The following is a 27,346-nucleotide window of genomic DNA, read 5'->3' as shown; positions in this document are numbered from 1 at the left end:
GAGTCCCCATGCCAGGAGTTATAGGAATTGTGCTGTTTCATCTCAAGATAAAATGTTTCTTTCCTGTTGACTTTTGAAAAACCTGCTGGAAGTCTGAAAGCACTGTAGCTTCTTTTTATGAATCTGGTGCCAAAATCTCTGCAGCGAGGCCCCTGTGTGATCAGTAGCACAGGGCCAGATAAAGCCTGATATAATTCTATGCTGTGGGCAGACTGGTGATGAAGATGCATATTGGGAGAGTTCAGGAGCATTTGAGAGGACAGCAGGGGTGGAGGATGAGATGCATCTTTGACAAGCCTCTGGGTCTCTCAAATCTGTCAGTCCTTCCCAGCCCCGGGATAATCTGCAATTAGAACAGCACAGCGATGGCTTGGGGCCACCTGCCCGTGAGTTGTGATGGCACAGGAAAGTGGGTGCAACTAACAGAAGTTAGGTGGCAAATTCAAACTGGTGAAAGAGTTCCCATGAGAAATGGGGTTATTATGCAGTAAGGGAGATGGTCTTAAAAGCAGTTCATTTGATTAGGATTATGATTAGTCATTATGTAAAATATTAAGAGCACTTTTCATTTCTGTGGGATGATGAAGCTGTTGCCAAAATCCAGCTTTCAGTTTCTGGTGCTGGTTATGTAATGATGACTGCTCTGTGTTTCTGAGGATTGTAACCTCTTAGTTGAAAACAATGTCAGGAAGAGATTCTTCAGCATGGTTTGCTGTTTGTGCAAACACTTTTATTTTCTCTGAGCTCTCTGTTAGATTGTCCAGCTGTGTCTTTGTCAGGTGTGCACACATAACAGATTGATCTAAGCCTTGTTTACTCAGATTCAGGGGGATGCACTGGCCATATCTGCTGTTGTCTTTCCTTGAGTTTAGATCCATGACTAACATTATTTTGGATAACACTGTCTTTTTTGAATCTCAAAATAGCATTTTTCATGAAATGACTATTTCCACTATATTGAAATACTCTCTTTGGGGAGTCTGCTTACTTAACTGCTGAAGTGTCTGCTGCACTCTTCAGTTGCTAAGGAAATAGTTTCCTTCCCTTGATAAATATTTCTAATGTCTCAGCCTATGCTTCTAGTATAGGATCATACATCTTTTCACCAGGACAAATTTAAGTGAATTTTGGGACTAGTAATTCTTGCAGACTAGATGCCTTACAAAGGCATAAGAGAAAGCAGAAAGGAGAGAAGTGCTCTCATGGAGACAGGAAGAGAGGGATTTTTGCCTTTGTTTACTTAATTCTGAGCAATCAAACAAATTTGTATACTGTAGTCAAGTACAATCATTGTCATAACAGAAAAATTTTACAGCACCATTGAAATGTCTACTCTTAGGTAATGCTTTGCATTGGGAACCATTCCCAACTGGATCTCAAGTGCCTGAGGCCTTGGTTATGTCCCCCAAGTTGTATGAGGGACATGGCAAACCTTTGCCTTCCTCTCCTCAAGCACAACTTTGCAATGTGGTGGTGACAAAGCAGAATGGGTCTGTGGCAACATGAAACCCACCTGACTTCCAGCAGCTTCTCCAACCTCTCCGTGGCTGTAGTTCTTCCTGTTTTCAGGAAAGTGAGAGTATAGCATACTGCTCACAGACTTTATTTCTGATCAGGATGGTGGTGTTTTACATTTTACACTTGGGATAAGAATCATTTCATGTGAAAGATGAGACTAGAAATGGGTAACAAAACATTATATGACAAGCTCCTTGAAAGATGCCTCTCTTCTTTTAAAAATAAGAAGATTATGCTGTGTAAATATAAACCATAAATGCACATGGGGAACTAAAGAGCCTGTGATGCAGTGCGAGGAGGAGTTAAGCTGAGATTACAAAGCTTCTCTGCACTCCTAATCTGAGGTATGGCACTGGTGGTGGCTTCTCCTGGATACTAGCACAACTCTGGAACTTGAATGTATCCCATTTCAGTGATGCTTAGAGGTGAAGGCTTAATGTCCCAGTACTACCAGTGGAAGAGAAGCAGTTTGCTCAAGGGTGAGCTCTGTGCCACGTCTCTCTCTTATCTCAGACAGGGGATCAAGGAGAAAACTGATTTTACAGTGCTCCTTAGGAGGAAGCAAGGAGATGTCACCTGAAGTACTCAAGTTTAGCCCAGTGTGACGTTAGAACAGGGAAGGTAGAGATGGCAAAGCACGATAGTTAAACAATCAATATTTTATTGATCTCTTAAAAGCACGAACCACGGCAGCGTACACTCTGTGCTCGCCTCACTTCAGCTACTGAAGCTGAACTCTTCAAGCCTGCCTGCCTCTCCAGTGAAAATTAAATGTTTTGCATTGTCTCAGTGAAGTGGAAAAATAGGAGAAGAGGAGAAAGCTTAAATGAAAAGCTGTCTGTAAGATGAAATGAAAATTTTAGTTTGGGGAAATGAAGGGTTAGAGTTGCAGAGCAGAAGGAGGGGACTATTCAATAAAACTGGCATAGTTTTCAGGTTCAGGAAGTTAATTTTTTTTACTGATTTGAGAAGATGAAGAGAATGGTAAAACTGCTGTCCAGGAGGGTTCTGGGATTAGGTGTCATTGTCTCCCCAGCTGAGATTTTTCTGTTTTGAATCAGTGGTGGAGGCATTTGCTGAAGCAGGAGCTAGAATGTGGGGATCCCACCCTTCTGGTGATGTCCTGTTGTGTGTGTTTCCAAAATGACACACAGGGTAGACTTGGAGCAGCTTTCCCTGGGGTAACCTCAGCCATCCTGGCCTGTGTCTCACTTGCAGTGGGCAGGAATCTCATCACAGTCACCTCATCACGGGGCAAAGCTCTGGGAAGGGAGGGAAGGGGAGGGAGAGCTTCCCTCATGGCATCTCTGTGCACATCAGAGTTTGAACTGAGGTTTTGTCCCCATAATGTGGTGACAAGAGATGTGCTTCCTAAAGGGGTGTTCAAATCCTTTTGGCAGAGGGGAAAAGGGAATTTGCTTTTTGCTGTCTTTGAGTACTGGCAACTACTCGTGGAAAAAAAAGGTAGACAAAACCTTGACCATGGTGTCCCAAGAGTCAGATGCAAGCACACACTTTTTCTAAACAAAGTCTTTTACCAAAACTGGTTGCAAATGCAGCCTGGATTGTGATTGAAAAGTCATTTGGGGATGAGTGAACCACTGTGTATCTGCCCATGTCTGTATAAGAGGGAGAGGTGTGATACAAACAAAGGCTGGGTCAAAGCTGGCTTTTAGACTCTCCTTTGATGGTCTCAGCGAGTCTGGAGTTTGGGGTTCCTACTGCTCCTGGTAAATATCTTCAATATTCAAATCTTTGTCATTCTTTGAATACAGATGATGGTAAATATTTTAAAAATGAGGGTTTCAATCTGCTTGTGAAGAAACAATGCTCTCCTGCTGAATTATCCTGGCTTTCCTCTTCTAGAGCAGGTGTTTTCTTCAGGAGAAATTAATAAAAGTTTAGTGTGTCTGAAATCACTGGACAAATTGTATTGAGGATCTCTTATCTGAAATTTTTAAGAGTGAACTCTCACCAATTGTATCAGAAAGGATGTCTTGCACAAGTAACAGTTCAAACTGCTGATGAATACTTGTGTGGCTGACATGAAACACTGCAATATGTGCTGGGCCTGTGATGTCTTCCATGAAACAGGCCATTTTATCTCACTGAATAATGACATTTTGCTCTGTGTGTGTATCAGCTGAAATCCCAATAGAGCCCTAAGCATTGCTAGTATTGGAATCTACATTCAGCATGGGACATAGTTCTGTCTGCTTTCACAGAACTAAAATACCTGAAACAAGATCAAGAAATTCAGCTCTAAAGGATTCTGTGTGAAGTTACTTGGAGGGACCAGCCAGTCCTTGGCTATTTTAATTAGCTGACCTGTGGATTTAGTGGATGGGAGACAGCTATCAGTTTTGACAACTGATAAGGGAGATGGGCCCTCACTTACCATCACCAGCTGCAACCAGCTGGGCTGTGGGAAACTGGCAGAGATTGTTTCTAGGAACTGAGAGTTTAGAAGAGCTCTTGTAATGAAAAAGTGTGAAACACCTCACTACAGTCAATTCTTGTCCTCCCTTCAAGGTTTTAAGCTCCTGGCTGTTAGGGCTGAGAGGGTTTGACAGCTGCTTTGGGAAATGGTGAGCAATGCACTTTTTCTGTTGCTGATTCTCATTCAGTTATTGGTAGTTTGTTTCCTTCTCACATAATGTTATCCAAGCTTTTGAACAGGAAAAGGACAGACCAGTTGGGTGGCACTGGGTGCTTGGCTGTGCATGACTGTGCAGCCATACTGGGCCACCTACTTGGGTAGAAGATTTATTCTCTTTCTGTGCAGGGCTGCAGGTTAGTTTGCTTTTCTTCAATATTATAGCTGAACTTTAGGCCTGTCAACTCATATAGAGACACATTAAAAGAGAGTTCATGTTATCTTAGGCAATTTATGCAGGCAACTTTCATCTGAGTGTAATTCTCAATTTATAATTTTGAGAGCTGCACAACCCTTGTGCATTGGGAGCACGGAGCATTGTGTTTGTGTGGATTGGTTTGTGAGTGGGCATTTGAAGGTAGCTGAATGACTTGTAAGCTCTTGGTAAGCTCTGATTAATTTGAATACATTTGAAAATGCATTTGATTCCTCTCTTGGAAAGTAAAATACCTGTCAATCACTGTAAGCCTAATGACAGAAAGCAGATAAGTGAAAGCAGAAGGAAAAACAAGGGAATGAAGACACTAGCTAAGAGGAAATTATCTTAATAGCAAGCCAGTATCCAAATGTAATCACAGAAAGCAAACTATACAATTTAACTATTCCCTCAACACGTCATTGCTTTTCTCAGCTCTACGACCTCTGCATCCATTTCAGATCTCAAGTGAAATTGCATCTGAGTTAGAGATGGGAAAAAAAATCCCAAATCCTTGACTCTCACAAATTGCCTGGTTTCTTCCAGAAAACACTTAGTAAATGGCAGCAAGCCACAGGGAGCTTGGAGAAACAGACTCTGAGTCCTGAGAAAGCACGTTGTACAGATTATATGACGTTTTGTATAGTTGTAATTTAGGTGACAGAGAGGTAAGTTCCTGCTGTGCCTTGGGCTCTCCTTAAAGCAGTTTTTGAGGCAGTGTTGTCTGCCCAAGAATGCAGGTAGTATGTTGATCTGGAATAAAAGATGACACTACATGAATTGGTAGCATGTCTGATGTCTGCCCACAGCTAGAAAAGCACTCCATGTACTAAAAAAGAAGATTAAAAAAACCAAAACAATGCAAACCCCCCCACCCAAACAAACATGAAAATAGTATTTTATAGGAGTTGCTGCTAGAAACTGCTGACAGTTGGCTGTCAAAACCCATAAACATTCTTTTTTTCCTCATTTACTAGAAACAAGAATGTCCTACAGAGCATTTCACATTTTGATGGACATAGTAGTTCTCAGGGGGTATAACATTCCACCACTCAGATCTGGCATAATTTCCCTAAGCTCTTGTTTGCACATTAAGTATTTGCTTGTGACAGCTACTTTTCATCTCAGAATAATGAAGTTCTAGTAGATCTTTAGCAATATATGTATTTCAATGGTTTCTTTTTCTCTGTTTCTCTTGCATCCTTTCTCTATTAGTGAAGGAGGTTGCTAAATTAGCTATAATGTGCTGTAATTGTGTCTATTCAAATCAGTGTGGTTTTTAGTTGTGTAGTTGTCAAAGTTTACTGTTGACGGTGTTTTGAAATCTGTTTTGGAGAAGAGACATCTCTTAATGCCTCAAAACCTGCTAGGGAGTCTGTTGCAGACCAGGCAGGGGTTTTTTATTATTTCCACTAATTGCTTTAGACATAGTTCTGTCTTGTTTTCAGTAGTATTTTTGTAAAAGCTTTTCCCTTTTCTCTCAACACTAGCACAGCCTGTAAAGCTGAATTAGAATGAGGAATTTGACATAGAGAAATGGAGCCTTGAGTTGTGTAGAACTTCTAAATAAGTAATAGTGACACGATTAAACACTAATATCTGAGTTGATATTTCTAGAATTTGTAATCAGGCTACAAAGCAGGCTGTCACAGGGAAGAATTTCAGCACTGTTGAAGCTGATAGTGCTCCTGACAGTAACATTTAGCCCAGATGTTGTTCTGTAGAGACTGAAACCCTTGTTTCCTCTGTTCATCTGGGTAGCCTGGATGCTCATGAAACGATGAAGTTGTGTCTCTTCTGAGCACTTGTTTATTAATGAAGTGCACAGAAGCCTGGTTTTTGGAAGGTAACTGGGTATTGCTCTGTCTGAAGGGCAGGGTGATGACACCCCACAGCACAAGGGGCTGTGCCCATCCACATGTTGGCCCTTGGGCTTTGTGTCTCCCAGGGATCCCTGAGGTTTGCTGACACCAGCACCCCTGTACAGCCCCACTGCCAGGACCTTCTGAATCTTAGCTTGCTTTGAATTTTCAGATAATTAATGAAAACTAGAAATATTTGAGAGTGCTCAGAAGGGATGTGGCTTTAGCTGGAGAGAAACTCGTTCCTCTTCAGAAGCAGAAATGAAATCCTGCTGTTATAGACAGTAAAGCTAGAGAGAACTTAATGACATCTGCAACATTTTTGCACATTCTCTTGATCCTGTATTTAATGAGAATATAGGACCAGTGATTCCCTCCTTTCTGACAAGCCATCCCATAAAATTGCAAAAGACACAGGCTCCTTTTGCCCTGACACCTGCTAATGCACTGCTATAGGGATTCCTCATCATCACACTCTATGTTGATCACGTGCAGCTTTGGTTTCTTTAACATCAGTGTCAAAAGCGTTTTTATTGTTGAGCCTTCTGTCTCTTTCCATTTTTCCTCCCCTTTTGCTTCTTAAAAAAAACTAAATAAAAAAGGAAGAAAGATTGGATCCAATTTTCATCGGACTAACATCAGCCTGAAGATATTTTCATCAGTTCTTGGCAGATCCTGGATGGACTGTGTAATAATGAATGCCTTTTCATGATTGTTTTCCTCACGCTTAAGTTCATTTTCTGTGAGCACTGTATGAAGTAATTTTAAGCTTTTAATTGTTTATGATATTTGGCACTTCCAGACTCTGGGAATGTTTCTGTATCTATGAAAGAGAATTATTAAGCACCAGAGAAAAATGCCATGCTACTTGCTGTTATGCTGAGGAAGACCTGCCAAATCTTGCAGTATTTGTGCATGCTATAGAGGTGGAAAGAAGGGAAGCTGGCAGAGCTAATAATAGCAGCAGCTTTGTGGCTAGAAGCTTCATAATTGTAACCCATGATGACAGTCTGATTCAAAACATGATGAAATATGTACTTCTATATATTCTAAATGCTACTGCTATCTATTCTTGTGGGCCTTGGATCAATCCTTACAAAACGAAGTTGAAAAAAAACTCAGATTTTTTGCACGAGACTAAAAGATCCTTTCATATCAGGTGCAGGCAGGTCTCTTTCAGGATTTGCAGGGGAAGGTTTTCAATACATTCACAATATGTCTAAATGTAGTATGCCCTGATCTTTAAGTCTGTCTCATGCAGTGTTGGCATGCAAGTCCAAAATCTGGTGGCTAATACATCGTTCCTGCCTTGCCCTTCTGTTGATTGCCTTTCTGGCAGTGTGAGGAGAGGCAAAGAACATGGACTTGCCATGACTTGGCAGGCAGCACTGTTCTGGTGGAGTTTGTGAACAACCAACAGTGGGCTGTTCGTGACAAGAACAGCTACTGACAGTGGACAACATAGTAGAGCACCTCTCCCATAAGTTCAGCCTGGAGAAGAGAAGATTTGGAGCACCTCATTGTAGCCTGCCAGTACCTGAAGGGAACCTACAAAAATGATGGAGAAGAACTTCTTACAAGAGCCTGTAGTGACAGGACAAGGGGAATGGATTCAGACTGAGAGTTGGTTTAGATTAGATAATAGGAAAAAATTCTTCACTATGAGGGTTGCCAGCCAGAGAAGCTGTGGATGCCCCATTCCTGGAAGCATTCAAGGCCAGGTTAGCTGGAGCTCTGAGCAATCTGGTCTAGTGGAAGGTGTCCCTACCCATGGCAGAGAGGTTGGAACTAGATGATCTTCAAGGTCCCTTCCAACCCAAACCATTCTATGATTCTATAATTCTATTATTCAATGAAACTTAGCCTTGAATCAAAAACTGAAGCGATGTTTCATCTAGATGTCATGATGGATTCTTTTTTGCCATCAAATTGGGTGTTTTTCTAAAAGATGCAATCTAGTGGTAACAAGATTCCTCCCAGGGAATGCCCCTTCAGAGGAATCCTATGGCCTGCCTTAATCTTGGGGACACATTGCCATCTGTTCTCCTGGTCTTATCATAAAGAAATTATGAAAGTCATATTCACAAATAATGTCCACACTCTGTTATTTAAATGATGCTTGGGTTTCAGTGCTGGGTACTCCCCATTTCACAACCAAGTATTCAATTATGTCTACCTCATTTTTTAATACTTCCCTTTTAATTTGTAAAAACATTTATTCTAGAAATGAAATACTTGAAAATTCTATGATGATTCAAAAGAGGCAGAATTTTTACCCAAAGTCACTTAAGACTTCACAACTAGGTAATACTGAGGAAAGGGGAAAGTGCCTGTTGTAACCCCATCTTTCTTTCTTGGACAGGACTCCTGCACAGGCAGGAATATGGTCACAGAGAACATTCTGTCATAGGCCTGTAAGGACACAGGGGAGCAGGAGTGCACCAGGACATGTCAGTGCATTTCTCCACTATTCTGAGTGAATTTTCCAAAAAATGAAATTGTTATTGAGTCCTCATCACTGCATGCCTTGGTTAAATGTTCATACAATTGCAAGAATCTGTGCCTAACAGGGCTATTTTTCAAGGTTTTGGCAAATCTAGGTTGATACCTCCACAATACTCCAACTTCTGGCAGCTTGGGCAACTTCCCTGTGGAGGTACAAGATTCAGCACCTTTTTAATAAAAGTAGAATCATGAAGTGAGATTTGAGATTGGAGGTGTGAAATATGCAGCTTTAAGCCTGGTGTTTAAATTTCATGTTATTTCATCTCAATTCAGGTTCTTTGTCAACCTTTTGGTTTTGACATACTGTTAAAATGCTCCCACTAGGTTTTTTCTGTGGGACCTGTGTGCTTAGGTCTTGAAGAGTGCAGTGTTCTGGAGAACTGCATCACTTGTGAAGTCCCCTGTGTTTGAGCAGTGTATGATACATGGGTTAGGAGATTTTGAGGGTATAAAGCTCTGTCCCTTCCCAGACAGACATGAATGCTTGGAGAAAGAGATAAAGAGGGACTGTTCTAAAAGCTAGCTTGGGATCTCTGCCACAATATTTGGGTTTTAACTTTGATTAAGGTCCATATTTGTAGCCCTATCAAATTCCATATGAAAATTTCTGTGTAGATCCAGACTTCTCTTCCTTATAACAAATGAAATCTATTTTCTTTTCCTTTGTACTCTTACTGCTTCTGGGAGCAGGTGTACATCCATTGGCATACCAACCAAATTTTCTGAATAACTTGGCTGCTGCTGAAGATAAACCACTTGAAAATGGTATTTTCCTTAGCATTTGTAAGAAAAGAGTCCACTTTAAAGTTATGTGTATTTTTATTTATAAGGAGCATTTAGTCTTAAAAAAGGCAGAAAAAATCCAAAATGGAGTTTATGAATGCATTTTCAATTACTGCTGAGTTTTGCATAGCTATAATATTTTTGCTTACAACATAAATATGGAGCTGTCTGGAGAAAATACGGCATTGGGGAACTTGCAGAAAGGGACACAAGTGACAGCTTTGTCTGAGCTTCCCAAAGAGAAGTTGCTCTCTGACAGCTGTTTCTCCAGTGTCTCAGGAGTCAGTTAAAAGGAGCCAACCCAAGAGTTGGAGGGACGTCCCCTGGCAAATGTGTGTATGTTTGACTTGCACTGTGTGAGCACAGCTTGCCACATAAATGTGTATCTGTAGAAGATGTCAGGCAGGGTGGGAGATCCAAGGGCTGCATTTCTGCATTCATGCAGTGGCTGCTGCCCTGGTGCACTTCCCTTGGAGCTGGTGTAAGGCCTTGTGGAAAATGGAAATCAGGGGTCTCGTTGGCGTGGTGGCAGTACCCATGGCAAAGGCAGTGTTTATACATCTCCTTCTATGCACACGCCTGCTCCTGCTGCAGTGGGATCTCCCGAAGGCAAAGCAGGGAAGGTGTGTTTGGGCCTCTCAGGCTGGCCACCACACAGTGGGAAGGCTGATGGCAGCTCCTCCCTGGCCAAGTGTGCCTGGCATCCACAAGGGGGGCTCTCCAGGCAGTGCCATGGAGAGCAGTGGCGGCTGTGGGTGGATAAGTGCTGTCCATCAGTGCTCACCTTTCTGCATTTCTGGTACATTCATTGTGTCCTCCACCACAGAGATCACTAACTGCTGGAGGTGCAGTGGCTAGGGCTAATATGGACTGGGCCAGGCCAGGAGTATGGGATTGATTGCTTGAGACTTGGTCATTGCTGTCTCTCCTGCATGGTGCTGTAGCAGAGATAGCCTCTGTCACATAACTTACCCATTTATGTTGCAAAAACCAGGCATTAAATAGCGAGAGGTGCTCCAGTGCTTTCCAGACAAGTGTTGATTGGGCTGTGTGGAGCAGTGGCTGGCCCAGACACAGACTCTGCAAAGCATCCTGGCCTCTGGGTCTGAAAAGCCTTCCCTGATGATCCCTGTGAGTGTGACCACTGCACCAGTCAGTCACACATCCCTTCTGAGCATTTAAGGCAAGTCCTGATCCATAGGTCAGACCAAGACAACATGCTCATGTACAAAGTGAGCCCGGTTAGCTACATCTGGCACAGATGTGGATATCCATACCTAACATACAAGCCCCAGGAGAGGGAAGGCTTGGGGACACAGAGTTTTGCAGGGACAAATTGACCTGGCTTGGTCAGGTAGCTGCCTTGGTGTGCTGGGGCTTTGTGTCCCCAGAGCCAGCCTCAGGATGCTGCTGGAGTGACCCCCTGGAACCCTGCCTGGCATCACTTGGCTCCAGCAGAGCAAGAGGGGCAGTTGCTCTAACACTGGGCTGGCACTCATCCCTCCGGTAAAGTGGGAAACTGGCACTGTGTTAGTTAAGCCATTAGCCTGCAGGACTGCATTGAATTCCCCCCACTGTGAGTGCTAGTCTTTCACTTCTAAGGATTACACTGCTTTGTCCACTTTCTACTGAGCTCATTGCAGAGTAAGTTTCCTGGAGGGAAGAAAAAAAAAGACTGTCAAGTACCCTGTTCTCTTATTCTTATCTCATATTTAGTTTCCTAATTACAGCTTGGAAATAAAATATCCTTCCTGCTAATTTTATTCTTTTGTATTTAGGAAAATGCTGCCAAGTCTGACAACTTCTTCCTTCCAAAGATGCACTGTTAAGATGGTTTTCTCCCTGCTACACAATGACAAAACTGTCAAGAAGCATTGGAGTCTAGAGAAACATTAATTTTGTGTGTGCCAGTGAAGAAGTCTTATTAACTTTAGCTTAATTTAAATTTGTCTGCAACAGAGGGATGGGTTTATTTACACATTTCCTAATAATGATTTGAATCTCAAAGTTATTTCTGCATTATTTCTGCGAAGTGTAAGGTCTTTAAGTGGATTTTCTCCAAAGCAGCTAAAGGGATTAGGTATCAGTGTTCAGTAGAAGCTGTGGGCTGCATCTTTTACCCTCTCTATTGCAAACTTTAGCTTTGGGGACCTCTCATTTTCAAACTAGGCTACTTACTGGTTCTTCATTAGCCTGGAAAATACCAATACTAATGTAAAATGCACAGAGTTTTTGAAGGGAATGTATTTCTATCACATGCAAGAAAGAAACCTTGCCTGGCTACAGGTTGGGATGCTGTGAGGCCTTTTTTAGTACTGTGGGATCCTTCGGCTGCTCCTATAGAGAGCACTTAGCCTTAGAGGCTCAGGAAGATATAATTAGGAGGGTAGATGGAAAATTAATGCTTCTTTGTGCAAAAATGTTCTCTTTTGCATAGGAATAAAGAGATAAATTAAGGCATGAAGCTCTACAAGCTTCTGAGGTAATCAAGCCATGAGCAGCTCCCCTGGCTTTGGGATTGACTCAAGCTTTGCATCCTTAAACTGCACGTTGCTTCTAAAAGAATATGTGGGAGGAAGGGAGGGCAAGAAGCACTCTGCAAACTACTGTTGAAGAGTCCAGAGTAGTCTCTGCTGTACTGGCACCACGAGTGGCCAAGCTGCACTAAAATAGAATCAGATCATTTGCAGTGAGTGAGCTCTGAGATGAGACTGATGGGAATGGCTCTGTAACATTAGAAACTTGGTACTAAACCATATAGTCAGGAAAACAAATACAAGAGGTCACTTTTAAACACAAAATAGAACAAGTATCTTCCTGGGATCATTATATTTACAATGGCACTGCCTTGCTCTGACTCTCAGAGCTCGGTAAGTATTTTTCTTCTGTTTTTTTTTTTTTTTTTCTTTTTGGTCTTATAAGACAGATGGTGTCTGCTCTTAAATAATGAAATTAACCATGTTCCACACAACATAAGACATTTGAAAATGTTGCTATAAATGTGCAGAGGTTGTGCAAGTCTCAGTTAAACTAGATTCTTTCAAACAATTCTTTCTCCAACTTTTTCCCCTTAACAAGCGTGCAGTTAATCACAGAGTGGAATCTCTTTCCCCCTGTAGATTGTGTTCCGGAAAATCAGCGACGTCAAGCGGGAAGAAGAGGAGAGGATGAAGAGGAAGAACGAAGCGCCTCTGATCTTGCCCCCGGACCACCCGGTGCGGCGGCTGTTCCAGAGGTTCAGGCAGCAGAAGGAAGCGCGGCTCGCGGCGGAGAGGGGCCGCGATCCGGACGAGCTGGATGTGGAAAAGGGCAATGCCGTCGGGGAGCAATCCTCTGCTCGCGCCGTGGTCAAGGCCAGCGTGGTGACGGTCCGCGAGAGCCCGGCGACGCCCGTGTCCTACCAGCCCGCCTCCACCTCCGCGGCCTCCGACCAGGCCAAGCTGCAGGCCCCGCCGGCGGAGCACGCGGCCTGCAAGGCCTCGGGGGAATACCCCCGGCGGAAAGGCTGGGCCAAGTTCAAGGAGGCCTGTGGGAAGGGTGAAGACTGGAACAAGGTCTCTAAAGCAGAGTCCATGGAGACTTTACCTGAGAGAACTAAAGCTTCAGGAGAAGCTACCCTGAAGAAGACAGACTCTTGTGACAGTGGCATTACAAAAAGTGACTTGCGCTTGGATAACGCCGGGGAGACGAGAAGCCCGCAGGACCACAGCCCGGTCCTCACCGAGGTCAAGCATTCCTTTTATCCCATCCCAGAACAGACTCTTCAGGCCACCATGCTAGAAGTGAAGCATGAGTTGAAAGAGGACATCAAGGCTTTAAACACAAAAATGACCAATATAGAAAACCAGCTTGCTGAGATACTTAGGATATTGACCTCAAGAAGAAGCTCCCAGTCACCCCAGGAGTTGTTTGAAATATCGAGGCCCCAGTCTCCAGAATCAGAAAAAGACGTGTTTGGAGCTAGCTGAGGTGTTTCTTTTTAAAAACAAACAAACCAACAAACAAAGAAACAGCCCCCTAACACTTTACATTTAATCTTTCTTGAGAACAAATGAGGGATCCGTTCACTAAGCATGTTCCCTCTGTCTAAAAAGGTATGGTAACAGGAATTGCAACCTCATGTCAAGATGGCAGCTGACTTTGAAGCCTTTTTGACAGCAAGGGTACAGTTTCTAAAGTTTTTCTTTCCTCCCTTTGTCCTCATTCCCCCCCCCCAGCCTCCTTCTCTCCCTCGGGATGTTGGAATTAGAATTCTGACAGCAGCAGCCATCCCCATGAGCCCCAGGTGATCTCAGAGGTTTTTGGAGCATGCCTTATGTCCTTAGCTTGGGTCATGCCTATATGAATAAGCACTTGCCAGGGTGCTTATATTTTCAGTGTTTGGTGGGTTGTTTGTTTTTTTGTTTTGTTGCTGCTGTCACTGTCTCAGTCACCTCTACAACACGTTGGATGTCACAGTATATTTTCATAAAGCTGTAATAATGCAAAGAGCAGTAGGAGACATGTATTTCATTGTGTGCTTAGGTTTCTTTTGGGTAGTCAAGAAAGGGCTAATAAGATGAAAAAAAAATTGTGCTTTTTAATTTCAAACTGACATATTGCTAAAACAATTACATTTGGTAACATCTTCAAAAATAGCCACGGTATTTCAGATCTGTTAATAAATGGGATCTTCCACAGTCATTCACTGAATCAAAGATATGTTTTTTTCAAACCTTTTTATGTTTTTTCAAAACACTTCTCTTCTGTCTCAGATGTCTTTCAGCATTTGATACTTCTGCTTTCAACTCCAGCTGCTGGAGGGTTGGGTGTGAAGTGTACCTGAGAGCAGCCCTCAGCACAACATATTTGAAATATCACCAACAGGTCCTGCAGATTTGCCTCCCAATGAAAATATACTGTGGCATTTATGTCCTGTTCTGCTATGAATCTGCTCTTTTAATTCTTGTTAATTATTACTCAGAAGTTTCTGTTTTGATAATGTTCATTGAAGCCAAAGGCTTTCATGGAATTTTTAACAGTTTCAGATGGTGGCATTTTCCTCTACATCCAGACATATTGTTCCTGATCTAATCTAGCTTGGAAGCAAATGGATAGTAGAGGCAGAAATTCAGTGCTTACTGTATGCAAGTGCTATTGTAGCAAGGAAACAAAGAGATCTGCTTCTTAAAGAAGGAGATGTTTCCAAAACCTATATTTTCATAACTTTTTTCAGAGGAAGATTGAAGCACTTTACCAAAACTAGTCTTCATTATTCATATAGGGTAGCATAGATGGTATCATGACTTGTGTTCTCACCTTGGGATACAGGTGTATATTCACAATACATTCACTCCACTGATCTGGTATGTTCACTGCTTAACAGTAGCTTAGATCTCAGAAGCATGGTGCCATACCACACTTTAAAGGGTTTCCATCTTTAATGTAAACAGGTCTTAATGCTGTGTGTGTTAAGTCTCGTTCTTTTTCCTTGGTACTAAGTCATTTACAAAGAAACACAGGATTTTTTTGGGGGATGATTTTTGTTCATGTTTAGTACAGAAGAGGCAAGGAACACGATCAATTTTAATGATTTCTGCTGGCCTGATGTTTGCACAATGCAATGCAGAACAGTGCCAGACATCCCTGGGGAGCTGGGATGTCCACAGATGACTGGCACAGTGGTGAGGCTGTGCTGTGCAAAGCTCCCAGCTCAGGTCCTGCTGTCAAGAGTGGTTGTTTGTACCTGTTCCTGCAGTAACTGCCCTTGCTCTCAAAGATAACAATTATTCCAAGCCAGCACCACCATTTCTAAGTCCAGAGGCAGGTGGTTTAGGATTGGCTTTTATTGCCTTTCTCCTTGCTTTGGTATGGAGGTGCCCACAGACTGTGAATTCATACCCAAGGATTTAAATACTCCTGAGAAACAACTCTCAGGTTCAAACCTGTAGGTTACCTTCTTCCCTCCCACAAGAAAAGGCAAGCAGGGAGGTGAGTTGCTCTGAAACCAAGAAGGTACTTCCTTAACTATTTCTGGTTCCATGTTTAGGTTTTTCCAGTGGTACGTGGTGTCTTTTCCAGTTGCTCACTGCAGACTTGCAGTGCTGAGGAAGGCACTCTCTGACCAAAGCCACACTGTTTGTGTTTGGTGCTTTAATCACTGTAAGTGGCAGCAGTTACCTGCAACAGCAAAGGCATGGCTGCCACAGAAACCCATCCATCCACAGTTTCTGTGAGAAACTCATCCATCCACAGTTTCTGTGAGAAACTTTGTCATGATTTTTTTTTCTTTCTAGTCTGCTTAGACAGTAACTACTACCTAAGTAAACCCCAGGTGTACTGATACCCAAGGATTTGTAATTGATTTCCAGCAAGTTTTTAGAGATTGCCTTGGAGTCAGTTTCCTGATCCAGGCAAATTCCTCACCAGCATGATATTCACAACACTTTTCTTCATAAAGTTTTTGAAAGGCTGAAGGTCTTAGCAAGTCCTTTGTGAAAGCATCACCCATTTACCTGCAGTTGGATAAACATGGACCTGAGCTTATCCCAGGTGGACAAGGGAGGAAATGTTGACAACCTCCCAAGTATGTGCCTAGTATCTCCAGAACTGCAGTGCAAACCTAAAAGTAAATGCAGTTGCAGGTTACTGGCCCTTTGTTGCTGATACTGAATTGAATTGTTTCTCAGTGATATTTTTGTGTGCCCTCAGGGATATGTTAAAGGTTATTCTGCTGTTGTTGATTGCCCAGCCTGGAACCCCAGCAGGACCAGCCCCAGAAGCCCCCTAATTGTAATAACTGCCCAGGCCTGTGAACAAAGGCACACAAGTCCCCATTTTCTGGGATGCTCCTTGTGTAGCCTGATGCTCAGAATGATTCCAAACTCCTCCCCACCCTGTATAACAGTGATTGGGCGAACTCAGTCCTTTTCTAAGGCTTTTTTCAGGCTCTTACAATGGCCTATAAAGACATGTATTATTTGTAAAGCCCTCAAAGATTGTAACATACACCTGAATTCTACTTAAAACCTAATGTCTTTGAAGATTATGGCCAAATTTAACTTTGCTATGGTCATGAAATGGCAGAGAAACTCTGCTTGCTCCTTACAGTGACACCTTCAGGGTGTCTGCTCCAGGTGAGCCCTGACAGGAGTCAGTGTCAGTCAGACCTGTACAGCTGTAACTGAGATTAGGTCCATTATTCTGAACTGTCAGGCACTAACTGGTTGTAGAAGAGTACATCATCCCTCAGCAACCTGTATTTGTTGTAAGAGAATTTGAAAAAAATACCGTCTAGGATGAGTTTTGGAGTTTGGATTCCCTGGACTACTGAGTGGTTCAATAATGAACAAATCCATGCCCACTCCTTTGAACCCCAGGCTAATCTGAACCTGTGCTATGGTGCTCAGGCTCTGCTGATGCAGCACTTTTCCTTTAAAGAGTAGCTAAAAGCCCCTGTGTTACAAATCTGTCTTTCTCCACTGAGCCTTACACTCAGATGCCTATGGCTGGATGGCATGTGGACCTATCATAAATGTTATTAGTTCTTTGATTTTATTTGTCAGCTTTTCCTTTTTCTCTTGTTCCTCTCTACATGTTGGCTAAGCCTTTTCACTTAATTATTTTCCAGTTCCGAACTGAAGGATCTCTGAAAATAAGACTCTGCCCCTTCACAAGCAAATGTTTGTAGATGGTATAAAGAAAAAACCCAAACAAAAACCAAAGCCTCAGTTTTAACTGTGTTCTGGCATAGTGCTTCTGCTATTTAACAACCTGCTAAACGACCTGCATCATTCTAAAAGCAATGATATGTTCCATTTTGGTTATATGGTGTAATTAAATTTCAGCCAAAAGAAGGTAGTTGAGGGAAGGAGCCTGTATTATGATTTGGTCAAATGGGAACTTCTGAAAGTTCATGCTTAAATGGTTACAAAGAATACAAATATGCAGCACATGAAAAAGGATTAAAAAAGCAAACCCCAGCCCTCCCCCCTACCTTGTTCAGATACAGTTACTTTTGTCTGGTATTACAAGTATACTTTTGAAAACACCATTCTTCCTTTAAATCTCTTCCACAGTTCTGCCCTGAGCCCCAGCGAACACCCTGTTTAACAGCTTCGGAGGCGATGCTCTGTTTCTACAGCACTTCCCTTTAATGAACTGAACAAGATACTTACTGTGACTATCTGCTGATATATTTTCAATCACTCTTAACCAATCTGTGAAAAAATTGACTACATAATTTGTCTTTACTATATAAACAACAAGGTGTATGATTACGCTTGTGCAGATGCGTGTACATACACACATATATATATAATATCTGTGTATAGATAAGTCTATGGATTGCATTTCTGTTAAGTAAAAGCACATTCCTCATTGATTCCAGTCCAAGAAGGGAGCTTAAATCTTCCCAGTAGACATCCACTGAGTGTCCTGTTAGTGTCTTGTTTGTTAACTGTTGAACTTTTAAGGCCATGATTTTTGATTTTTCTAGCTGGCCTCAACTTCATACTGTGAGTCTGGTAAATAGTGTGACTAAGAGAAAATCTGGTGAGGGTCACGATAGTCAGGAAAGAGAAATCCATGTGAAATTGGAAAAATGCTTTATCCTAGTTGGTGGGGATAAGACTTACAAGCTGGTGTTTGTTGCTCACAGTATCTCTGAAGCCAAGCTGCCCTGGTAGTGTTTATCATGGCTTTTCCTGCAAGAGAGATGGTGGAATAGATGGATTTATTTTTTTCTGGTACCAGGGGCTGTCTCAAAGGTGCTGAGCCTATCCTTCTTCTCATGGGCAGCATAACACATGGTTGCTGCAGCTCTGCTTTCTTGTCCTGGTGTTAGGTGGCAAAAAGCATCTTCTACTGAATTTTTCATTTCCACATAGTCTCCTGTGGGTGTATTTGCAATAACAAAGTCTGTGTTTTTGCTGCACTTGTGATAAATCAAGATAAACCTTTCAGAGAGAGTCCCATGCAGGGGGAGCTCCAGAAATTTGAGGTGAGGCACAGTAGGATACTGTATCCTCCAATCTGACATCATTTTGACCACATTGTTGTGGGAAGCATTGATTCAATTAAATAAAAATAAAGCTTTTTTTGCAATAAGATATATCCAGCATTTAGCCTTAAGACCCTTTCATAAGTGATATAATTCAAACTGTGATTCCATTCTTCTTCCTTCTAATGTTCTGTAGTATTTACAGTGTTGCCTAAAGATGAAGCACTTTGATTAGCTTTCTAAATCTAATGGAAATCACTTGCTGGTAATCACATTTCTTTCTCCACTTATTGCCTTCTTATTAGGATAATTAATTACTCCAATTGCCCTCTCCCCTCATAAAACAAAGAGACATAGCTATTGTCTGAACACTTTTGTGTATCAGGGAGCCAACCTGTCATACTGCAAAAGTGTTTCAGAGGCTTTTTTTACAGATCAACAAAGCTAATGTGAATTTACCTGCAACTGTAATTTGTTCCAAGCTGATTGTTGAGTGTTGTGTAAACATATTTGATGTGTAATCCCAGAACATCTCTGTAACTGGATCCAAATGCCTAATGTTAACAAAACAGTTCGGGGTTTTCACTAACTGTTCTGAAAGGCTCATGGGTTTCTTTCTTCTTCCCACTAAATCTGTGACCACTAACATAGAAAAAGAATCATTTTAGCTGTAGATGAAAGAAGTTCAATAATCTTGTATCAGGATGAACTGCTATATAAAGAAATAACAAGTTTTCCAATGAATGTGTTATATTACTGTACCTACATACAATCAATATTTGTACATCTGTTGGAGACCTGTCTGCATTTCAATATTTAGCCACCACTGCATGGACACTTGATTGATATGCAGTTAATGCAGTTGCTTTGGCGCTTTTCAGTGTACTTCACTTGTTTTTATCCTTTCAGAAATCCACCAAATACTCTCAGTTCTTTTTCTTTGCATTTGTCACTTTGTTCAATGAAGCATGACTAGAAACAGAGAATGAGTAGATACTATTTTTGTGGTCAGCAAAGCAGCTGCCAGTAGATAGACAGTGTGTGTGTCTATGTATACGCACTGTCTGGGAATGTTTCAGATACAAATGCAGCCACCTCCATTAATGATATCCCTAGTCAACATTTTTAAACAAGCACAAATAATATTTGTAAAAAAAGAAGTTTAATTTTATTTATTATAGTAATAAACTATTTTATACATTACAGTTGCTTTGGTGTGCTTTTCTCTGTGTTGAATATGTGCTCACAAGATCAGCAAGGTGGTTTTAAATTACTCTCTGGAACTTGTGGCTAGCAGTTTTGTTGCTGTTGGTTTGTATCTCAAGTGTTACCAGTGGAGCAGTGGGATATTACTGCTTTGACTGTAAATGATTCAGGTTGTTTTTTTAGATTTCTTTCTGCTGTGTATCAGTCCAAAGGGATTCACATTTCCAGGCTTACTGTAAACTAAATTCAGGTGCCCTTTAAAGTGAATATCCTGACACCTCAGGCAGTGTCCTGTGCTGTGGATCTCAGTCTAGCCCAGGTATCTGCTGAGCAAAAAGAGATCACCAGAGGACTGGCTGTGACCAGTCTGAAATGATCATCCCATGTCCTGAAGGCACGCATGTCTGTAGTTGGTCTGTGTTTTAGACTGTGTTCACTGCTGCAGTATCTGAGAACTTTTACAAAACTCATGGAAACCAGAGATCAAAGAACCTTCTGCTTTCCTGTCACCTGCTTGCAGAAGAGAGACCTCACCATGGACTTAGCTACCACAAGGGAGCCCCTGGCAGTGACACTGCTGCAACAGGCAGCAGTGAATATTATTTTCTTGGCTACCTCAACAAAGGATAACCAAAGGTCATGGGAATGGGAGATCCTTTCAGATCAGGAGGGACACATGTGACAGGATCCCAGCCAGCAGTCATTCCTGCAGGCCAGAAGCCATGCTGGAAGTGCATACAAAGTTTGACTCTTGAGGGTGTCAGCCTGAAGCTTTGCAGCCATTTCTGTGGCTCATTCTCCATCCTCTCACCCAAGGGTCTGGTGAATGTGGCTGCCACCTGTACCAAGACATTCCATGGGATTGTCAATCTCATCTCCAAAAGAACAGCAGTACAGCAGGAGCTTTCCCACTGCTGAGCTGGGGTGGAACTGTACAGAGAGCAGCACAATGAGGAGCTATTTTTAGCACCATTTCTGCATCCACTGTCCTCCTGTGTGCTGTGACAGGAGCTCTCGTCACTCGCATTGTTTCTCTGGCCAGCGTGAAAATCCAGCTTTCTTTTGCATCGTGTTATACAGTGCCCTTATACTTACTAGAAAAGGGAAAATTACCATAGTGAAGGCATGTACTTTCACTTGGGCTTTTTTGTTTTGTTGTGTGGGGTATTTTTTGTTTTGTTTTATTTTGGTTGTGGTTTTTTTGTTTGGGTGGTTTTTTGTTTGGTTGGTTGGTTTGGTTTTTTGTTTGTTTGGGTTTTTGGGTTTTTTTGATTTTGGTTTTTTGGTTTTTTTTTTGGTTTTTTTTTTTTGGTTTTTTTTTGAGGTCTCTAGAGGCTGTTGTGCTCATTTTCTGAATTCTTTATTATTTTCTTTGCTCCTGCATTCTTCGTGGCCTCTCTGGCAGTGCTCCAAGCTTCAGCGAGCACAGGAGGGGTAACACCAGCCACACAATGTTCCCCATCAGAGTTTCTCTCCCCTCAGCAGCCCCACAGCATTTCAACCCAAGGATAATTACCTAGAGCACTTTTTGCTCAGATTTAGGTGCCAGTTTGCAAAGGCTGGTGTTGTGCACACTGCCCATCTCCCTGTGCTGAGCTGGGCAGCAGCTGCCCCAGCAGCTGTGAGCAGCCTTGGGCCCAGCCCCTGCTCCTCATTCCCTCCACCTGGGAGCACATTCACAGCAGGGGCAGGTTTCTAAAGCACAGGCAGTGTCCCGTGGCTTCTGATATTTCTCAGACATAGCTGCAGGTTCTTCTGTTTGGTTGTGAATTAGTGCACAGCTGCTGGGGACCCCTGCCGGGGGTGTGTGGTCCTGGGGCAGCAGCAGGAACTCCTGGGGACGGTCAGCAATGCATCGGCTTCTGGGGAGGTGAGTGCTGCCTACACACTTTTCAGTTCTGCATTTGGCAATAGAGGCTCTTCAGTTGCTCTGTGGTGCATTTTAGTATCTGTGTTAAACGTGGAAGCACTCTGTCTCCAGTGCAGTTTTGTTGGAGTAAAGACAACCAGCACAAACCAGCTCCTCTGTGCTGCGAGAGCCAGTGGGACTGAACTGCAGCAAATCCCTCCCCTCACACATATGCAATAGAAATGGGTATTATTTGCTCCCAGAGCACTGAGGAAACATCAAAACTATTCCTGTTCAGTGTGTGCCTGGTGCAGGGCAATGCTCAGGAGAGCCCACCAAAACTCAGGGAGAGCACTGGGCCCCTCAGCCAGTGCCCACTGTGCCCCAACACTGAGGCTGAGGGGACCTTGGCTGATTAGCTGCTCTCTGTGCCTGCCTTCTGCTCCAGGAGTTGGGCTGGTTAGTGAGGCTGTGTATCCAACCACAACATGCTGGAAGGATGCTGTGTTGCTATGGTATTTATTGCTGCCAGTGGTGTCAGGGGTTTAATTGCAACACACACATAGAGAATCTCAGCCAATACAGATCTTTTTCACCTAGAAGATTGAGTCTGTGCTTCTTTCATTCTAATTCACCACAACTTCTGTGTTGGTATGTGGCAGCTGGGGGAATTAACCTCTCCTGTTCTTGAAAGACAGGATGAGTAAAAACCTGTGAGAAATCCAAAAAAGGCATTAGGGAAAGTGAACTTCTGAAGTCTGTCAGAAGTAGCTATCAAGATGCTCATGCACAGCTGTATCTGTAAAATACATGTGCTCAAGCCTTGTCTTTTTGCTTTTTTTTTTCCTTTCCTTTTCCATTCCTGCTTCCCCTTTCCTAATTAAGTTCAAGTCCTTATGTAGCACAGCCAAATTCAAATTTAAGTTGCCCCATGGCACAGGTGTGGGTTTAAAACAAGCTTAACTTTGGCAGCTCCATCCATCATTACCAATTCCAAAGCTTTCTCCCTGCAGCCTCACTTTAAGTTCTTATGGAGGCAGGAGTGTCTGAGAAACCTTGAAGATGTTTTGGCTCTTTTTAAGCCTTGCTCACTTGTAGAGATTTTCTTGAAGATGTTTCTGTTCAGGTGGAGAGGGATGAGGGAAAGTGTGAGGCTTTGCTGTTAATTCCTACCTGGGGGGGACACAGAGCACCTGTAAATGTCACTCCAGTTTCTATGTGCAAATCCCAGGGAGTTGTGCTTTTGCCCTGGAATTTCCTTCCACATTCCCAATCTCCCAGCTTACAAAACTAGGGGCAGAAAGAAACTGTGCTGGAATATCTATTACACATGTGGATTTTCTATAAGAGGAAGATTATGGCCTCTTCTTCATCAGGGGCTGCCACTGGGGGGGAAATGCTAAGCAGCAGCAGCAGCACAGGGAGTGCACTGTTGAGCCTGGGAGCTGCTGTGTGCTCAGCAATGGGACCCACACAGCTCAACAAGCAATGGCTCCCTGCAAGCAGGGCTTAGAGAAGAGAAATAGATTGCTTTCAAAGCTCTCCAGCAATCTTTTTTTAGTGAGTTTTATGGTAAAGCAGAAGGTATTTTAGAAGAACTAAAGATAAGGAAAATGTATCGAACACTCTCAGCATGAGAACTGGAAAGAAAGCTAAGATAATCCATATGAAACACCAAGTCAAAGTATTTATTTTTGTTTTCCTTTAGAATGATAACACTGCACATGCAACCTGGCTAGTGGAAGTGGACAGACAAAAATATAAAGTAAAGTTGTTCAGCTGGAAGCTAAATTGGAAAAAAGCATCTTTTAGGAAAGTGTACAGGAAGTGTGCATGAAATTACAATTCTGCCAACACCAATCGTAAATAGCTCTGTAAAATGGGGGTGGGCACCTCTCATTTGGGAGCAGCAAATAGAGGCCAGGTGTGCTGAAAGGCTGTAGGCTGGTTGCTCTGACCCCAGTGTAGACCAGGGAGAAGAGTCTAAGGTCACAACAGCAAATGGAAGCAGCATATAATGTAGCAGAAGAACAGCCCTGGGTACCTGTCTTTGTAGCTTGAATCTGCTGCATTTCCTTCACCCGGGATAATCTGTTACGGAGGAAACCTGTCTGTGTGTAACGCAAGCATCCAGGGAAAACCTTGGAAAATGAACTGTGAGAGGGGGGATTTTAGGTTACACTCACGGAGGGGGCAGACATTAGGGAGGGAGCAGGAAAGGGAAGCACAACACTGGCACAAGGCCCAAGGGCAAACGGGACTGACTGCCAGGAGGCTCCTTTGGCTGGAGGTTCTAAGGAGCTGTAGCCCTCTGAGTCACCGTTTGCCTGCTGGAAGGAGCTGGGAGATACTTTACCCTGCCTCAGTTGTCTCTGCCAGTGTCAGAGAGAGCCCTTGTGTTACTGCCAGCAGCCTTAAAGTTTTAAAGATTTAGCTTGGAAACATTTTTAGCATGAAAATATCATTTTTCTTAAAATAGAAGTTTCCTCAACGAGCATGAACTAAGAGCCCCCAAGTTCAAAGCCCCCAGGTACTCCAAAAGCAGAGTGTTATTTTATTTTGAATGGCCATCATGCTTTTTAAAGCCTTACACCTATGTCTGGCCTCAGACCAAACTTGCAGTTGCTCATGGTGTCAGTGGTTATTGGCAGAACTGTTCAGGACAAGCAGGACATCTTCAGACCCTTTTTAGGTCTCTTATTTTTACCAAGTGATGTTTGGCAGGACTTGATCAAACTGAGGAACTTTGAGAAGAATAACCTGAGTGAAGGTTGGGCAGATGGCACCAGCAGTGGTGTGTGAAGTGTGAGTCAACAGAGCTGGATCCAAGGGTAGCCTTGAGACAGGATGTCAAGAGCTGGGGAAAGGCAGTGGAGAGGTCACTTAAGTGGCCTGGAGCAAGTACATGACCAAATGCAAGTTATTAGCCTGCAATTTCATCATGAATTACCACCTCAGCACAAAACTATTACTGCAAGAGTAGAGAAACACATAACTATAAATTAGCAATACCATCGCTTCAAGAACTGTCTCATAAATGCTTATTTTTATCTCTGAATTGTGGCTTACTATATGGTAATCCTCCCACATACCTGAGCCCCTAAAGCAACCTTAACCCTTCTGGCAGTAGTCTAAAAAAAAAATAAAAAATCAACTGGACCTAATTTTTTCCCTGACTTGCATTTTAATTAATTTATGAACAGTGTAGCTGTTTCTGGTCTTCCAGTATCATTTCCAGTTCTTCTATTATTGTCACCTAATTTTGGAAATTCAAATGCGCTAGTGCAGGGATGAAAATGTTATGGTCCATAAAAATTAATTAATTTTGTCAAGAAAGATCAGCTCTAGAGGGAGTGCCAATACAATTTAAATGCCACAGGTCATAACTGAAGTTATATTTCTGTGCTACTTCTTCAGTAAACTAATTTTTCAGTGGCTGGCTGATGCACCTGTCTGCAATGATTCACTTCAGCTACCCAACCATATAAAAAGCTTTTCTTAAATCCCTGTGGATAGAATGCATTTCTGTTACCTGCAGGCTGACCATTGCTGGGGAAGGCACAGGCCACAGGTAGCCCATTTGATTTGCTCTGTTCCTGAAAGGTGTTGATATGCAGCTACCTAAAGCTATTTACACATTGAGCTGCCCCTGGATATTAAGAAAGGTGGTGGAACCTAATTTGTGATCCAAATTTGCCTCTTAGATCCTGATGCTCGCTTAACTTGTTCTCACCCAGATCATTGTGATTCCCAGCATAAGGAATGAGGAGATTTTTGAATATAGTTCCAATCTTGGCATTATCTCTCCTGGGTACAGACTGCACACACCTTTTTCCTCCTGGAGCACTTCACTTATGTTCCTAAAGCTTGGGGGAACTAAAGGCAGCGGTGCTGAGGCTGCCTCAAAGTTGAGCCTTGACACATCAGCTCCATCTCTTGTGCAGTGTCTAAAGTGTTTCCTACCCATTGGAATTTTCCTTTTCCTGTCCTCCTGGGCGTTGGTGGCATCTGTGAAAGCCTCTCAAGCTTGGAGCTGCCAGTGCATGTCCCCCAGGCTGGGGATGTCTGAGCCACATTGTCCATCCATAGGATGGGTGTAGGTGACTGGTGCCACAGGCAGCTGGGACTCGCTCTCAGATGCTCTGGCAGGACCTGTGTTGGATGTGGCTGCATTTGCATGAAGCAGAAGATCAAAAACCAACAAAGTTGTCTTCATTTTTTGTTCCTTTTACACACAACTAATGGAGCAGTGGGTGCACAAGCAGCTCCTGGTTGGACTCTTGAATTCAGTGAGTGTGCACAGAACAGCCCTGGGCATCCATGGGGACCCACCAGAGAGGGTTGCTCTCAGAGGTCCCCATAATACAAGAAATGATCTATTGTAATGCAGATTTCCCCTCTTCCTCAAGGTGTAACAGGCACAGCACTCTCCACACAGGCTTTGCATGGAGCAGTGTTTCAGCTATCCCTGCTGGATTAAAATATATGCCTTGACTAACAAGTGCCTGTGTGCTGGGAGTTATTTTGGAAAGCAATAATGAGCTGCACTACTCGTGGAAGGGGGGGAAATGATAAAGAACCATGAGGAGAAGTTGTGACAGACCATGCATAGCAATCTCCTCGCTCTTCACAGCTCCTTGAGGACAAGGCAAGGCAGAGGAAGCAGAGCCTCCCCCCTCAGCAAGTGCAAACTGTGACCAGCTCAAGGGTTTGTGGTGACAAAGGCAATCAGGTGGGTGTGCAAGAGAAAGGACAGGCCCTGTGTTATTGCTGTGACTAATAACTAAATTGCTGCAGGTTTTCACAGTTAAGCTGGTTTTCTTCTGACCCTTAGTAAGCTGGATATTCCAACTAAGCTGCTTTTAGCTCTCAGATGTGAAAGAGATCCGTGAGCAAAGCCTTGCTCACCTTCTAATCAATGCAGAATTAAAGAAAGAGCCACTCAGTATAATCCTACCCAGTAATGATGATGGCTCTGTTAGCTAAGGAGGGGCTAGAGCAAGGGGCTGGGGGTTTGTGTGGGTGTTTGTGTTTGCAAGAGACTTTACTACAGCTTTGTGGTAGCCATTACAGCCATCTATACATTATATTATATCACTATAGATTATGCTTGCTCATCACTTAGACAGCTTTGCAAAATCACTTGTGAACTCTTGTTGTCAGTCGCCATCGTGTAGCTGTCCAGCTTGTTTTCAGAGCCACCACCTTTGGGTTTTTTTTGTTCATTGCACTTTTGTGACTTTTAGGGTCTCACAGCAGTAGTAGTCAGTGTCTGCTGTTCCTCTCACCCCAGGCAGAAGTGCTCCCCTTTGGTGCAAAATGGCCAGTGTGTTACTTTGGCCATGTCTGTCCTTGTCACCTGTTTCCTACACCCCTTAGTGAGCTTTTTCTCAGTGTTTGGAAGTCTCTTTCTCACATATCCCTCATTTTTTTCCTTTGGGAAGTGGCATGGCTACTGCAGTTTCTTCCAAGTCTCTGTAAACTCCCCCCACCCCAGGACTGTCACAGAGGCCTTGCCTGGAGGATGGCACTTTGGGCTGCCACACAAGTACACCAGGTGCCACATGAAGAGTCCCTTCTCAGGCCATGCTGAGCAATGTGTCTCCAAGCTGAAGGAGCAACTGAGCAGCAAGTTTGAAGTGCTTCAGTGTGTGTTGTCTGACTGAACGTGCCCCCTGCTGACACTGCTGTGTATGCAGGACTGAGAAGGAACTCTGTGAGTGGGAAGCACCATTTTATGTGCATGCTGCTCTTCTCAGAAGCTTCACATGCTGAAGTCTTTCCTTGACCC

The 27,346-nt window shown here is 43.0% G+C and overlaps 1 protein-coding gene across 2 annotated transcripts in view; it reads left to right on the top strand.

The window, feature by feature from the left end:
• KCNH1 (potassium voltage-gated channel subfamily H member 1) overlaps nt 1–19,703 on the top strand; it is a 179,740-nt gene extending 160,037 nt beyond the window's left edge. The window contains exons 11-12 of one of the 2 annotated variants that reach the window (XM_054629252.2): nt 12,640–13,683; nt 17,578–19,703. In XM_054629252.2, coding sequence (XP_054485227.1) covers nt 12,640–13,488 — 849 coding nt within the window. In that variant the 3' untranslated portion in view covers nt 13,489–13,683; nt 17,578–19,703. Of the gene's footprint in view, nt 1–12,639; nt 13,806–17,577 lie in introns of both variants that reach the window. The other variant, XM_077175874.1, reaches the window with a different exon arrangement.
• Nucleotides 19,704–27,346: the final 7,643 nt, after the last annotated feature.

Source organism: Agelaius phoeniceus, chromosome 3, assembly GCF_051311805.1.
Source record: "Agelaius phoeniceus isolate bAgePho1 chromosome 3, bAgePho1.hap1, whole genome shotgun sequence".
Lineage (NCBI taxonomy): Eukaryota > Metazoa > Chordata > Aves > Passeriformes > Icteridae > Agelaius > Agelaius phoeniceus.
This window is presented reverse-complemented; position numbering and strand designations above follow the sequence as displayed.